The sequence below is a fragment of the Ornithorhynchus anatinus genome, chromosome 14, assembly GCF_004115215.2.
Source record: "Ornithorhynchus anatinus isolate Pmale09 chromosome 14, mOrnAna1.pri.v4, whole genome shotgun sequence".
Taxonomy (NCBI): Eukaryota; Metazoa; Chordata; class Mammalia; order Monotremata; family Ornithorhynchidae; genus Ornithorhynchus; species Ornithorhynchus anatinus.
This window is the reverse complement of record NC_041741.1, coordinates 52,322,230-52,338,360: the sequence shown is the minus strand read 5'-3', so window position 1 is coordinate 52,338,360 and position 16,131 is coordinate 52,322,230. Positions and strand designations below refer to the sequence as shown.

At 54.8% G+C, this 16,131-nt stretch overlaps 1 protein-coding gene across 4 annotated transcripts in view; it reads right to left on the bottom strand.

The window, feature by feature from the left end:
• Positions 1-5,910: 5,910 nt before the first annotated feature.
• Positions 5,911-16,131, bottom strand: part of SCUBE1 (signal peptide, CUB domain and EGF like domain containing 1) — an 88,727-nt gene continuing 78,506 nt past the window's right edge. For all 4 annotated transcript variants that reach the window (XM_029079102.2, XM_029079101.2, XM_029079104.2 and 1 more), the window contains 8 exons: positions 15,114-15,317; positions 14,574-14,735; positions 13,721-13,888; positions 12,263-12,424; positions 11,180-11,377; positions 10,179-10,331; positions 9,906-9,985; positions 5,911-8,587 (listed from right to left, as the gene is read on the bottom strand). In XM_029079102.2, coding sequence (XP_028934935.1) covers positions 8,435-8,587; positions 9,906-9,985; positions 10,179-10,331; positions 11,180-11,377; positions 12,263-12,424; positions 13,721-13,888; positions 14,574-14,735; positions 15,114-15,317 — 1,280 coding nt within the window. In that variant the 3' untranslated portion in view covers positions 5,911-8,434. The remainder of the gene's footprint in view (positions 8,588-9,905; positions 9,986-10,178; positions 10,332-11,179; positions 11,378-12,262; positions 12,425-13,720; positions 13,889-14,573; positions 14,736-15,113; positions 15,318-16,131) is intronic.

Genomic DNA, 16,131 nt, shown 5'->3' with positions numbered 1-16,131 from the left:
GCTCCCGGCTCCGCCCCCTCCCTGCTCCTAGCTCCTCCCTCCTCACTGCTCCCAGCTCCGCCCCTCTCCCTGCTCCTAGCTCACCCTCCTCACTGTTCCTAGCTCCTCCCTCCTCACTGCTCCTAGCTCACCCTCCTCACTGCTCCTAGCTCCACCTTCCTCACTGCACCTAGCTCCTCCCTCCTCTCTGCTCCTAGCTCACCCTGTTCACTGCTCCTATCTCCACCCCCTCACTGCACCTAGCTCCTCCCTTCTAGCTCTTCCCTCCTCACTGCTCCTAGCTCACCCTGTTCACTGCTCCTATCTCCACCCCCCTCACTGCACCTAGCTCTTCCCTCCTCCCTACTCCTAGCTCCTCCCTCCTCACTGCTCCTAGCTCACCTTTCTCACTGCTCCTATCTCCACCCCCTCACAGCTCCTAGCTCCTCCCTCTTCACAGATCCTAGCTCCTCCCTCTTCACAGCTCCTAGCTCCTCCCTCCTCACTGCTTCTGGCTCCTCCCTCCTCACTGCTTCTGGCTCCTCCCTCCGCACTGCTCCTAGCTCCTCCCCCTCACTGCTCCTAGCCCTTCCCCTAACCCCATCCTCCTCCTAGCTCCACCCTCCGCAGGGCCCCATGCCACGCCCCTCCCCGAAATCTGTCCCATTTCTTTGGGGTTCAAGACCCGAAGGGCCTGGGGCGGGTCCGTCGACCTGTCGCGGTGCTTGCCTGGGCCCCACAGCCTTTCCGCGCCCCTTCTCGCTCGACGAAGCATCTTCTGCAGAGACGGGGGGCCGTGTAGGGTTTTCTCCTTTTGGTGGTGGGGGTAGGATTGGTTTAGGCAATCCTAATCCCCCTCCAGGCCCGCTCTGATTTCGGGGCAGTCGCTGACAGACCGCCTCCCCGCCTCCACCACCCTAAGCTCGTCCAGAAAACCGAGCAGGGGGTCAGGGGCAAAGGGTCCCGTCCCTCCTCAGTCAGGCTCCAAATCTTGATTGGGACAAGCACAACTCAAATTAACCCGAGTCCCTTCGTTGTTGGTCTATATTCAATCACATTTACTTCGTTCATCCTCCACAGCACTTATGTGCATATCCGGAGTTTATTTCTATTAATGTCTGTCTCCCGCTCTAGACTGTAAGCTCTTTGTAGGCAGAAAACGTGCCTACCGACTTTGTTATAGCAAGCAGACAAAAATTGCCTCCCACACAGTGCATAAAGGAGGAAGAGCAGACACTTGATCAAAGTACAGGGAAAATCGAGAAATGTCCTTTTGCAGGCATGTCTTAAGGGGTAGATGGAGCCACAGGGCCAGGAAAGTGGAGCGCAAACAGGGAGCCTGCCCGAGGTTTTAGGAGGCCTGTAAAATCCACTAGACTGTTAGTTCCCTGGGGACAGGGATCATTTCTACCACCTCTGTTGTACTGTACTCTCCCAAGCACTTAATACACTGCTCTGCATGCAGTAAATGGTGCTCAATAAATCCCACTGATTGATTGACTGATGAAGGCTTTGAAGATGTGGATTGCCCTGATGGTTGCCCTGATGTCTACATGAGCCTAGACTAGCCCCCAACACCTCTTCTGAGATGCGGATTGCCCATCCATCTCCCAGATCACCCCTCCTTCTGTGGCCCCTCCTGAGACATTTCCAGGTTTTTGTTTTATTTAAATGGTATTTGTTAAGCACTTACTATGTGCCAAGCACTGTACTAAACTCTGGAGTACATACGAGATAATTAGGTTGGACACAGTCCCTGTCTCACATTGGGCTCACGGTCAATTCCCGTTTTACAGTTGAGGTAACTGAGGGACAGAGAAGTTCAGAGATTTGCCCAAGGTGACACAGAATGCTTTGGCATGAAGCTGGGTCAGTTGCGCTGTGAACAGGTGTAATTCTGGGTTTGGGGAAATAATTGGTGTTTACTAAATATGTATTCTGGGATGGATACAGAATAATCAGATTGGACACAGTCCTTATCCCACAGGGGCCCACAATCTAAGAAGTAGAGAGAACAAGCATTTATCCTCATTTTACAGGGAAGAAACTGCCCCAGAGCAATTTCGGGGCTTCCCCAGGGCTACGTAGAAGGTCAGTGGCAGAGCTGAGATTAGAACCGAGGTCTCCTGGCTCCCACCCCGATTCTCTATCTACTAGGCTGGATGTCTGCTTCAAAGTTGCTGTCCCCTGCTTCTCAGAGCCCCCAGAGCTTCTGGGTCTTTTCCCTGCCCAGCAGGGTCTCCCCTCTCAGCTCGGCCATGCACCCAGGGACCCTATTGCTCACCTGGACTGTTGCCGAGGGAGTCCCAGTATCATCATCATCATCATTGTCATCATCATCATCATCATCAATGGTATTTATTGAGTGCTTACTGTGTGCAGAGCACTGTGCTAAGCGCTTGGGAGAGTACAATACAACAAAGTTGGTAGAAACATTCCCTGCCCACAGTGAGCTTACAGTCTAGAGGGGGAAGAGAGCAGTCCCCCAGAATATGCACTGGGGGAGGGTTGGGCAGTGGGTAACAATTCCCCTCTTTTTCCTGGAGGGATTCATGGGAAATCCTGGCCCTTCCCCCAGTCTCTCCCCCAACTCCGACTGAAAGTTTGAGGCCACAGATCCAGCTATGACAACAGGAACAACTGAGGGACTTGGTGTGTTTCTGCCCCCACTGCCCCGCCAGCAGAGAAGAGCGAGGGATGAGAGCTGCCCGGTGCATTGCCTGTTTATTAGGGCTGGGATTTCTGTAACATGAGTGAGACTAGAGGCTTCCTGGACCGTGGGGAGGCCTGGAGTGACAGAAATGTTGTCGGAGATCCAGTGTCATCTCCCACGGAGGTGATGACCTTTCACCTTGCTCTGGGATGCCGTGTGGCATTTGGCTGCTCCCTCTTGACCATGAGGAAACGTGTGCCCACAGAGGGGCCATATGTGCCCAATGCCCAGGGGTCACAGGCAGTGAAGCGGTGGCAGTGGCTCTGGGTGGGGCTGGGTCCATGTGGCCCTTTGGCAGGGAGCTGGTCCAGGGCGGTGCCCCCAGGCAGGGTCCCAGAATCCAGGGTTTGGGAGGCTTCGACCAATTCCAGGACTGGGAAACCAATGGTGGCAACCACAGTTTCCTCAGAGTGCCAAGACAGCTGGATCCCTGTTCTTTCTGAGACCCTCTCCCTGTGCTCTCTCCTGGGACTGGAAATGGGGCGCACTGTGGAGTTTGCCACCCTGGCCAATTAGAGCCCAAATCAGGGGTCTGCAGATGATCCTCGCCCCCTTTCCTGAGCCCCCCACCGCAGGCCAGTCACAAACATGAGCACACCCCCGTGCTCCCCTTTAGCCTCAAACCAGGCCAGCCGGTGGGGGCCTCTTCCTCTCCCTGGGTTTGGGTCCACAGGTCGGCTCCCCCCATAGAACTAGCACCTACGGAAGACTGGGAAAGGCCGCCGGCTGGCTGCTTGATCCTGCCTGATCCTCTGGTCACAGCTGCTTCTGGGTTTGAGCACATGGCACTGAGCAGAGATTCTGGGGGCCAGAGAAGGGTCAAAGGACCTGGCAAGTCAAATGCAACCCTTCCAGACAAATAGAAACTTGTCCCCCATGAGCATAGTTGGGGGTGGGGACGGGGTTTAACAAGGGGTCTGGTCCTGTGGCAGGGAGGTCTTGGTTTCTGAGATCTGGTCACGAGGCTGGAGGAGTTGGTTTCCAAGGTCTGGTCCTGAAGCCGGGAGGACTTGATTCCCATGGTCTGATCCCATGGCCTGCAGGACTTGGTTGCCATGGCCTGGTCCCATGTCCTGGAAAACTCAGTTTCTGTGTCTGGTCCCAGGGCCTGGAGGACTTGGTTTCCCTTGGCTGGAGGACTTGGTTTCCCTGGCCTGGAGGACTTGGTTTCCCTTGGCTGGAGGACTTGGTTTCCCTGGCCTGGAGGATTTGGTTTCAGTAGCCTGATCCTGTGACCTGGAGGACTTGACTTCTGTGGTCTGGTCTCGTGCCCTGGAGGATTGGGTTTCTGTGGTCTGGTCTCATGGCCTGGAGGATTTGGTTTCCATCGTGTGCCCTTGGGGCTTGGGAGATTTGGTTTCTGTGGTCCGGTCCTGTGGCCTGGAGGATCCTCCCGGTGATTTGGGGGTGGGGGGGTGGGGGTCTGTTTTGTTGCACTATTTCCTGCTTCAGGAAAACAGTGGGTTGCTATCACAAGACATTACCCCTTCCCCGGCGCAGGGAAACTCATAATGCTTCTGCTATTACCTACTCTACCTCCCTCGAGCTGCAGGTTTGCTCTAACCTTTGGCCAACCTGGGCACCGGTCTGCTGGCACCTACTGTCCAGGGTTCCTCCTCTGGCCCCTTTGCAACCTCTCCCCTCCCCTCAACCCTGCCTCCATTCTGGGGTAAAACGGCCCCTGGCAGGGAGGGGACTTACTTTGGCCAGTCCCTCATCTCCCCCAGACTCCCACTGTCCAGGACCCCCAGAGCAGCTGCTGCTGCCCTAACCAGGCCATTCTCCTCCCCAGGTGGTCAGTGTGGGGGCAGGGCACCTGCTCTCAGAGGTGTTACTCACTGTCAGGGGCACCAGGGTGGCACCGGAGGCAGCACTTGGGGCACAACTGAGGACCCACGGGGCATCCCTCCATGCCATGTGTTAAGCACTTACTATATGCCAAGCGCTGTACTATGCCCTGGGGTAGATACAAAATATCTGGTCAGTCACAGTTCTTGTCCCACGGGGAAGCAGCATGGCCTAATGGAAAGAGCAGAGGGCATGGGTTCTAATTCTGGCTCTGCCATATGTCTGCTCTGTGACCTTGGGCAGTCACTTAACATCTCTGTGCCTCAGTTACCTCATCTGGAAATGGGGATTAAGATTGTGAGCTCCATGTGGGTCAGGGACTGTGTCCAACCTGATTATCTTGTATCTTCCCAGAACTTATAACAGTGCTTGTCACATGGTAGGCACTTAGATACCACAGTAATTACTATTATTTCTATTATTACATGGGGCTCACAGTCAAAGGAGGGAGAACAGGCATTGAATCTCCATTTTAAAGATGACACAATCGGGGCATAGAAAAGCTGTGATTTGCCCAATGTCACACAGTAGGCATGAAGCCGAGCTGGGATTAGAACCCAGATCTTCTGACTCCCAGGCCTAGGCTCTTTCCACTAGATTGAACTGCTTCTCTTCTCCCATAATAAATTCCCAGGAGCACATGGTCTGTACCCCAAACTTCTACAGGGCTTGGTTGAGCTGTCCAGGAACTCCTGGCAAAAGACCTTTCATTATAAATGGCCCCTGGGCCAAAAGACAAGTGACTGGCCACTGGAAATCCCCTAAAGAAATGGGTTTCAGAGCTGGGCCTGGAGGTCACAGACCACACATGTGATTATTAGCTCTCTCCCTTGAAAAGTGGTATTATTATTATTTTATTATATTGGTTAAGTACTTATAATGTGCCAAGCACTGTTCTAAGCGCTGGGATAGATACAAGTTAATCAGGTCAGACACATTTCCTGTAATAATAATAATAATGTTGGTATTTGTTAAGCGCTTACTATGTGCAGAGCACTGTTCTAAGCGCTGGGGTAGACAAAGGGGAATCAGGTTGTCCCATGTGGGGCTCACAGTCTTCATCCCCATTTTACAGATGAGGTAACTGAGGCACCGAGAAGTGAAGTGACTTGCCCACAGTCACACAGCTGACAAGTGGCAGAGCCGGGATTCGAACTCATGACCTCTGACTCCAAAGCCCGTGCTCTTTCCACTGAGCCACACCACTTCTGTCCCATTTCCTGTCCCACATGGGGCTCACAATCTAAGTAGGAGAAAGACTCTAAGACCAAATTTGGATCAGAAAGGCACAACTCAGTGGGAAAAAGACAAATTGATTTCCAAAGGGGAAAAGCAGTGCTGTTTCCTTAGTCAGCATGAAGACAGGCAAGAACCAATGGATCTAATGTATTGCGATTTTCCAACGGCCTTTGACAAGGTTCCAGCCCAAAAGCTTTGGGAACCCCAGAACAATCATGGGATCGGAGGGAATGTCCTATCATGGAGAGAAATCAGCGACGGGGACGTTAAGGGGGAACTGGAGACCGGGTTGAGGGAAAGGCCAATTTTTTGGATGGGGAAAGAGGCTTTGAGCTCCCCGGTTGCTGGGTCTGATTTGCTCAACATTTTCATCCACGATCTGGGTGTGAGGGTGCACAGTGAGAGCTCTCAGGGTCGCCAGTGGCCTCGAGCTCTTCCCGGCAGCTGAAGGGCTGGCTGTGTGGGGTGGGAAGCCGGGAGTGTAGGGATAAAGCACATTGCCGATAACAGTGGGGAGAAGCTGCAGGGATAGTCTTTGAAGTAGATTGAGGGGCGGAGGGGAGGTGGAAGCATGAGGCTCTTGGGGGCAGGAACAAGGCCATGGCCCCTGTGGGACGGAAATCCACGTGCCAGCTTTAAGGCGACTAGCCTAGAGTTGGCGGTTCCCATGAGAGACAAAGAACTCTCAGGTGCCTTCGACAGTCCGACATTGCCTGGAACTGAATGGAGCCTCCAAGGAGCAGAGCATCACCACGGTTGGGGCAGAAAACAAGAGAAAGTAGAGTTTTCCCTGTCCTGAGTCAGTACGGGCTTCTGGTCATTCCACCCTGCAGCAGGGGGACCCAGCTGATTGAGAAAGGAATCAGAGAGTGGAACCAAAGTGATGTGAAATCGTTTTTCTGAAGGGCAGCCCCAATCTGGAAAGGAAGGCTGAAGGAGGTGCTCCTCACATAGGAAGGGGGTGAGGGGCTCCATCAGGGCTGGGCCAATCGGACTGGACCAAGCGAGCAGAAGGAAATGCTTTTCTTGTGTGGGGTAAACCTGGAATTCCCTATCCAAAGGAAGTCTTGCAGGCCAGAAATGGCAAGAGCAGTAGGTTCAAGAAAATATGGATACATTCATGAAGGACAGAGCCAAGGTGGGTTATTAGAGGGGAAAGGGTGAGGAGTTGAAAAGCCCAAGAAGAACTGAGATCCAGTCAAAGTTCCAAGGCCCATCCTGGTCACTGGAGGGATGAAACAAACTGCTCAGCCCGACGTGAGCTGATGCCTCGTTGGCCCTGGCTCCCAGGCAGGAGGAAGCTGTCCGTGTCTTGTCTCGTGGGGCTGAGGGCCGTGCATCCCTCTGGCGATCCTCTCTCAGCAACCGGGACCCAGGCAACTCCCACTGCAGAGATGGTCCAACCCGCTGAACCAACGGGTCATCTTGGGGGGGCCCTTCTTCCATCACCACCCCAACCATGAGAGGTTTCAGGTTGGGGAGAGTACTTAGAGTGGTGATTTAGTCCCCTCCGCAAAAATGAAAAACAGACAGATTAAGAACCGCATGGGAGGGGCAAGGAGAGATGAGAAGTATTTACAGCAGCTAAAGATAACGTTACTACCTCACCCATGAATAGAAGTAACAATTAGATGCTCTATCAGGGCAAAGAAATATGTACAGCTGTTCTTTTAGCTCCTCACCACCCGGAGGGCCCCCTCTCCCCCCGCCACGGCCACCCAAGACAGATCCCGTTCATCATCCCTGGGTTTAGGGCAGGGGGACGAAGCGATCCAGCCTGGAAAAACATCAGAACAAGACAGGATGAAGGCACAGGAGTCAGTGTCACAGAAGTCTGTGCCATATGGGCGAAAGCACGAGACAGCGTATGGGCCGGCACTGTAGGTGTCAGTGCTGTGGGAGTCAGCAGAGTGGAGTTGGTGCTATGGGAGTCTTTGCATGGGAGTTAGCACTGTGGGAGTTGGCACCGTGGAAGTCAGTCCTGCGAGAGTTGGCACCGTGGGAGTAAGCCCATGGGAGTCGGTGCTGTGAGAGTCAGCAGCGTGGGAGTCAGCGTTGTGGGAGTCGGGGCCGTGGGAGTCGGCAGCTTGGGAGCTGGCCTAGCCTGCAGAACAACTCATCAGTTCTGCTGTTTCTGCTCTGGCTCCCACGCAGGCCAGCTCTCCAAGAGACAGCACCGCTTTCTTCCTCCTCACCGAGCATTTCCAACCCAAGTCCAAGTGCAATTCCAGTTCCAGATACATTTGAACTTCAGACGTCTGTCTCCCCACCCCACACCAATCCGCGAGACTCCTGGTGCCAAGCTCACTGGGCTTTTCCTGGCCTAGGAAGGCAGTTTCCCTGTTTCCCTCCTAGGACTTGGCCAGGTTTGGATAAGGGATTTCCCTAAAGGAGAAGTCTTGGTGCTCCCGCATCCGGCTGAGCTGGCAGGTGCCATCTGGTCTCTCCGGGGCCTGGCATTTCCAAGGGAGGATTTGCTCTCAACACTGGCTTCGAAAGAGTATCAGACAGCACGGTGACTCTTCAGGATACACGGGGCAGACATCGGGGCATCAGGGCATCGGGGCTGCTGCCGCAGAGCCACTCGATGAGCAAATGTCCTACGGCGGAGGGGAGAAGGGATTTGACCGGCCCCCGCTGACAGCCCGCAGGGAGTTATTTGTACGGCCGAAGGAATCTGGACACTTTGGACCGCAGGAGCTTTATGAATGACCTTGGGAACATCTCCTTGGATTCCTGTGCCGTGTACTTGAAGTAGTTTTGGGGATGGGCCAGCACATCAAAGAGGGCTTTGATCAGCTTCTTGTCCTACGGAAGCAAGGAGGGTGGAGGCACAGAGTCAGAGGTTCGTGGCTACTACCGGGAGCTCAGTTCCCCTGGCCTGAGGTCACCTTCCCCCTTGGCCCGGGGAGGCAGTGCCCATGACCCTGGTGCAAGGGATGGGCCACCCAGGCCGCTGCTCAGAGGGATGGGACAAAACAGACATGTTGCAGAGTATCCTTAGGCTTTGCACCCACTAGGCAGCGAGTTAGAGTCCATCCAGTGATCCAGCGACTGGACACACATATCCAGTAGAACGGACAATGCTGCTAATATTACTGCTACTACTAGTACTCCAATAGATATGACAGTAAGACAACACTATTAATTAATTAATTAATTTACCTATTTATTTATTTATATTGATGTATGTCTCCCCTTCCGAGACTGTGAGCTCATTGTGAGCAGGAATAATAATAATGATGGTATTTGTTAAGCGCTTACTGTTCTAAGCGTTGGGAGGGATACAAAGTACTCAGTTTGTCCCACGCGGGGCTCACAGTCAGTCTTCATCCCCATTTTACAGATGAGGGAACTGAGGCACAGAGAAGTGAAGTGACTTGCCCAAAGCCACATAGCTGACGAGTGGCAGAGCTGGAATTAGAACCCATGACCTCTGACTCCCAAGCCTGGGCTCTTTCCGCTAATCCACGCTGCTTCTCTGTATTACTATTGCTACTCCACTCGACAGTACAACAATGCTACTATGACTACTCTAGACCGTAAACTCCCTTTGGACAGGGAATATGGCAACCACTTCCAAGTGCTTATTTTAGAGCTCTGTATACAGTAAGCGTTCAATACATACCACTGATTGACTGATTTAATCAAGGGAAGGTAGAGCAGCAAATGCCAGGGGAGATAAAGAGGCAGCGAGAGGGCAAGACCACTTGAGTGTCTAGTTGGTCTAAGCAGAGGCAAAGAGCCAGTCAGAGAAAAAGGGAAGACCAGCACAGATAAGGAAAGCCAAGCCTAAGCTAAGTAATCAATCAATTAATGGCATTTATTGGGTGCTTACTGTGTGCTGAGCACTGTGCCAAGTGCTTGGAAGAGTACAATGTAGCAGCAAACAGATATGTTTCCTGCCCACAATGAGCTTACGCAAACCCACTAACGGATCCAGCTGCTCCCCTCAAACACAGAGGGTGACAAGTGTGGCCTTGTGTTCTAAAATCTTCCTACAATTCAGTCTTTTCTCCTAATTCCCCTTGTGGCGGTTTCCTGTCTGGGGTTGACCGACTCTGAGCAAGACCCTCAGTATCACTGTCCCCTGGGGTTGGAGCCAGGAGCAAGCGGCAGGACTCACCTTTAAGATCTCCTGATGGTTCTCAGATGCATACAGTCGTCCATCCCGGACAATGTCCTCTATCAACTGCTGGTAGTCCTCTGGGAGAGACACGAGCCAGAGTCAAGGAGGAGGTGGGTCTGGCCCGGCCCCCTTGGGAGGCTGGGCCATCTCTCCCTCTTCCTGTTCCAGTCTGAGCGTGATGCTCCAGGATGCCCTTCGCCCCTCCCTCACCCTCTTGGCCGTCGGCGGGGTCAGCGGCGTGGTGGGAGATGCGACCGGGCGCTGCCTTACCGTCATAGGTCACGTAGGGGACTTGGAACCCTTTGCCACTGTTCCCTTCATTGGACTTGAACTGGATCCAGAGTTTCCGGGACCGGGAGGTGAAGGCTATGGGTCTCTCGTACGTCTGGCAGGTCTCGTATGTGGTGATGGACGTCGGGGAGGCTACGAGGCGAGGGGGATGGAGCACATGGCCCCTTTTGGAATCGCTCTAAACCCCGGAGGGGAGCAGATGCATACCCTAGCGTTGGGCTGTTGTCCATGATAATGGAGCTCAGTAGATGTTACTACCACCGATATTATAAATACTACTACTACTACTTAGATTTCTGTTGTCCTGTTGGTACCTAGATGGCTGGGTCCCCGAGTGCCCCATGTCTCCCTGCCACGGGGCAAGTGATTCACCAAGGGCCTGAAGCTCAATTTCTTTGGTAAGAGCTAAGATGCTGTCAGGGGCGGCAAAGGGCAGAGGGACCCCTGTGCCTAAGGGGTTGGGACAGTGGGCTGGGACCATTTGGTGCGGCAGCCCATAAGGTTTGGGTGAAGGGATAACTGGAACAGATTCCCCTCCTCCCCCTCCTCCCTGGCCAGCTAGCTGCCCCAGCCTAGCTGCCCACCTGACTGTGGACATGGGCCATCTTGGGTCTGGCAAGGCACCTAGTAGCTATTCGAGGGGGTAAGTGGACCCCACTGGGGCATTCCAGAAATGGGGATGGGAGCCCCACCTGCCCCTACAGGCCTCAGCTGGAGACAGACAGGTCCCTGTCCAGGCCTGATGCATTTTCCTTGTCTGCTCCCCTCTTCCCTACCCGGACCCCTCATTTATCTGTCTCCCTTCCCTACACTCTGCATATGTCTGTCTATCCTTCTCACCAGACTCCCCAGTCTGTCTGCCTAATCCTCCTCCAAACCTTCTGTCTGTCCATCTGTCTGTTTCCCAACCCCAGGATCCCCACCTGTCTGTCCCCGCCCCCTGCCCCGGCCCCAGGCTGCCTCCCTCGGGGGCGTCTCACCGCTCTTTCTCATGACGAGAACATCGCCACACTCATCCTCGCTGGGGAGGAAGATCTCGGGCACCACGATGAGCACCCGCCTCTTGGGCGGGGGGTTGATGTTCCAGACGCAGTCCACGTTGGCCGGGTAGTCCCCAGGATAGTTGGGGGACTCGATGAAACCTGTGTAGTCACCCAGCTCGCCGCCGCAGTGCCGGTCTGTGGGGGAGAGCAGCCCAGTCTTGGCACCCCTGCGGGCCCTGACTGCTACAGATTCCACTCCGGGCAGAGACCCACCCACCCATTTCACCTGATCTCCCACAGTGCTTCCTATTCCCTCTCTCTTTTCCCTCTCCCATCAGGCTTGGGAGGAGGCAGAGCAGCGATTCACCCCCTCTGCACAGAGGAGGAAGCTGAAGCTCAGCGATCTTTAGCAATTTTCCCAGGACATCTAGCGGGACAGGAGCTGAGCCGAGACTAGGACCCAGATCTCTTGGCTCCCATGCCCAGGATCTTCCCTCTGAACCACCATGCGAGTGATCAACAACACAGGGTCATTCACCTGTAGGTACCTCACGGAGCTCCTTTTAGCATTCCCTGCCAGCCCAGACTGGGGGATGCCTTTCATCAAACTCTTAAAATTGAAAGATTTTTTTAGGTGGCTTTCCCGGCCCCCATTAGACTTCATGTATGTTTAGATCGATGCTTAGCCCTGAGGAAGTGCTCCATAATTACCAAGGACTGATTAATCGCTTGGACAGTTGGCTGAGGGACCTGACTACTCTTATTCCCTAATGAAAACACAAGACCCAGATTGTTGAGTTCCCTGCAACTGGGTATTGGTCGCCTGGAGCAGAAACAGGGCAAGGACCGGGTGAGGGGGAGGAGCAGGGGCATGGACAGGAAGGGGACAGGGTGGTGCAGGCTTTGGAATCCAGGGCTGGAAGGTCCTGAGGTCTCTCACCACCAGCTCCAGGTGAACCAGCAGCTGCCATGGCAGCAATTAGGAGGATTGGAAATCCCGGCCTGGTGCCATTAGGTGCCCTTCCCCTCCCACATCTCTCCATGGTCCTGCCACCAGGGAAGAGTGAGGGAGAGACTTACTTTTACAATGGGTGACATTGGTGGAGCCATCGAAATCTGTGCTGGTGTTCCCGGGGCAGGTGACGCAGAAGTTCTGCCCAAACTCAGGCTGGTAGGTTCCCAGGGGACATCGGATACATCTGTGGGTGGTGGCGTTGTAATGGTGCCCAGGGGAACAGTGCACTGTGAGAAGACACAAGGCAGGTAGCTGTTCAGGGGGCAGTGAGAGGCAGAAGCCACCCACCCTTCTGAGCTGCTGAGGACAGCCCTGACAATAGCAGTGCTGGTCTTCCCACCCATCAGTTCAGCCTGCCTCAAATGGTTGGCCAGCTGATGGTCTGGGCTGGCCACAGGAAGCCCCCTTGGAGAGTGGAGGGGAGACTGGACAAGGACAAAAGAATTGAGATTCATGGTCAAGGACAAAGGAATTGAGATTCACCATCCCCTTTCGCAGCTGGAGAGCGACCAGCCACCTGCTTCCCGTGGGTCACAGGTGGCTGTTCTCCCTGGGCCTCTGGTTGCCAGGACAGCGCTGCTACCTGGGCAGCTTCTGCTCCCTTCCTGGGTGTGGGCATCGGCCACTGGCAGCTGATGGAAATTGAAGCCAAATGCCCTCATTGGGCAGGGCCCAGAACCATCTCTCCCAGAGCCCCAGCTCTCTTGGGGACCAGACTTTCTCAGTGCCTTGACTCTTTCAGGGCCTGATGCCTTGGGGCTTTAACTTCCCCTGGGGCCTACTCTCTTGGAGGTCGTTGCAAAATGGGTGAGTCTCTTCTTGTGTTTTTTTGTGTCATCCTGCTACTGAGCAGTGAGGGCTTGTGCATTCTCGTTCTGAGACCAGGGTTTTGCCCCAGTGTCAGGACTCCGCAGCCCCTTGTGCTGTCCCACCGATGCGGGTGGAAGGGGGTTCACTCCATGAGGTTCAGACTGTTTGGCCTCGCATCGTCTTCCCCTCCCAGGACGAACTCCTGCCTGGCCAGCTGGGGCCGACTGTGCTATGGTTGGGAAGAATTGGATGTCCTAGGGTTGACCTCGGAACATTGGCCATTTTCATGTTTTTATCCCCTATCTTCTGGATAAACTTTTCTTTAATGGTATTTATTAAGCGCTTACTATAGGCCAGACACTGACCTAAGTCCTGGGGTAGGTACAAGCTAATCAGATTGGACACAGCCTATGTCCAGTCTTAACCCCATTTTACAGACAAGGAAACTGAGGCCCAGAGAAGTTAAGTGACTTGCCCAGGGTCTCACAGCAGACATGCGGCAGAGCCGGGATTAGAACCCAAGCCCTTCTGACTTCCAGGCCGGAGCTCTAACCAACTAGGCCACACTGCTTCTCCGAGCTCCAACCTGTTGTTGCTTGAGACTCCCACAGTCCCATTGTTCAAGATTCTGTGGTTCTAATGTTCTTAATCTCAAAGAGGGATTTGACAACCCCCCGCCCCCCGGCCCAGGAAGCAAAGGAGCAGAAGTCTACCTTTCGTCTCACAGTCCTGGAACGAAACAGATCCTTCGGACTTGGTCACGAGCCCCCCTCCACAGGGGAAGCACAGGGTCCGCCCTGGCTCTGGCTGGTAGGTGCCCACTGGGCACGGTCTGCAGGGCTTAAAGCCATCAGAGGAGTAGAGACCAGGAGAACACTGACCTGAAATGCAGGGATATTACTCTTGTGAGTCATGCAGTAGGGAGTAATGGCTGTGGACTGGGGAGAGAAGAGGGAGGGAGGGTCAGAGGGAGGCCGGAAGGGGTGGAGGGAGGGAGGGAAGGACAAAGGGATGGACGGCGGAAGAGGAAGAGGGTGATGGCCCTTGGGTGGGAACATTTCAGATGAGCTCTGAAGGCTTTTTGGATGCACTCCAATGGCAGAGGGGAATCACCAGGAAACTTTTTTCTAAGACCCTTGGGAGGAGCTTCTGGAGGGCGCAGATAGTTTGGCTAGGCAGTCCCCAAGCCCTGGTCTGTTGTGCCTGGCACCACGCTCTGAAAGGGCATCACTCTGTACCAGATCTTTTGGGAGGAGCCTCTGGGGTGCTGCAAACCAGCCCGGGCAGCCAGCTCCATCATGCGGTTGGGTGGGGCTGGAGCAGGGCATTCCTGTCTTCCGCCAGCAGGCTATGGCTCAGACAACTCAGCCCAGCTTCAATCGGACCAGGGCCAGGCTAGGGCTCGGGGTTCCTGGGAGCAACCTGGTGTCCTGACCTCTGCCTCGAGTGCCCAGAGCCTTTCCAAGCCGGAGGACACTGCAGACCATTCTTCCTCTGGGCCTCCTCCCTGGACTCCCTTCCCCACCCCACCCCACCCTCCCCAACAGTGGGCCAGATTAAACCTGCCTCCACATTCAGACACATTCCGGGCCCCCAGCAGCCCCTGGCCATCATTGCTCGGGCAGGGTTCACAGGAGAGCTGGCCCTCGACGTCCTGGAATGTGCCTGACGAGCAGGGTAGGCACCGGCTGAGCTCTCCACTGTAGTAGGTGCCTGGGCTGCAGGTGACTGAAAAGAAGAATGTTGCATCTCCATGAAGACTTCCACCGGCATGCTGGAGTTAGCTGTCTGAGCTAGGAGGAGCCCAGCCAGCTAGGTTTCTTATGTGTCTAGTGAAACATCCCCTCCCCTCCCGCCCTTTCCCACAATCCCACACTCTCCCAGGGTCTGGGGGCTTTGACTTCTCTAACGTCTGCCAGCATCCAGACCTTACGTCTATTGCAGCCTGCAGCCAGCACTACAGGGCTGGGGGCAGCACCCACAAGCTGCTGGGGAGTTCAGAGGGCCTCTCGGGGGTTTCTGTCGGCCTCTCAGGGGACTCCGGAATTCTCTCTCATGGGTCACTAGGGGTCTCTCAGGGGCAGCCCTGCCTCAGCCAAGACTCACCACAAGCCCCATCCTGTAGTTCCTGCCCGGCCCCACAAGCTTCCGGTCCCTCAGCAGCCTTGGCCGCCTTCCGGGCCACCTCATACTCTGCCCCTGGAACCTGTATGTGAAACTGCTGCTTGTTAATGGATTTTCGCAGCGTTTTGATGGCAGTTTGCAGTTTCTGCTCCATCCTTTTCCGAATGCAGTCAAGATTACAGGCATCTGGGTACAAAACAACAGGAGAACTGCTCATCATGGGTGTCAGACCGGGTCATCTCGTCCAGCCCCTTCCTCCAGACCAGGTCCTATCCTTCCCCAGGGTGGTGACTTGGGGGTCCCATTCCAAGTCTTAATGCCCACCCCTGCCAATGTTCTTTTGAGTGGAATCATGGCTGAAAGTACAGAGCCAGCCTCTCTGCCCTGAGGGCAGCTTTCCCAGAGTGCTTTGCCTCTCCCTCTGGTTAGGTTTCAGGCCCCGTGGGGAACTGGGCCTCATGCAGGAAAAGGCCAAGCTCTTGGGCATTTGGAAATCTTGGTCTTCTCCTTTTCCTCTGCTGCTTCCATCGCCCCTGGTCTGGGTCTCCCCCCAAATCCCACACCATTCCCCAGATCCCTGGACCCAGGCCTGCCCCTAATTTCCCTACCCATTTCCCTTCTTCCCAACCTGGGTCCCTCAGAGGGGCTCCCAAGCATTCCAGATCAGTCTCCAATGCCTTCTGCTCCTCCACTCCCCTCAGCCTTAGTCCAGGCCTGCTCCCCAACCCTGGTGGGCCCAGTTCTCCCCTGCATCACCATATGCCCCTCAAGCTCCAAACCCCTCAAAGTGGTCTCCAGGTACTGCAGACAAGTCCCCAATATCTCCCCTCCAGTCTCTCTCTCCAGGACATCTACCTCTCCTTCCCCAGGACATCCTGCCCCCACCACTCCACCTCTCCTCCCTCCATACCTGTCCTCAGTGTGCTAAATGCAGGACACCAGGGACAACTGAGAGGAGTGGGGTTCCACCCAAGTAGCCTCAGGGTTCAAGCCTGTGGAA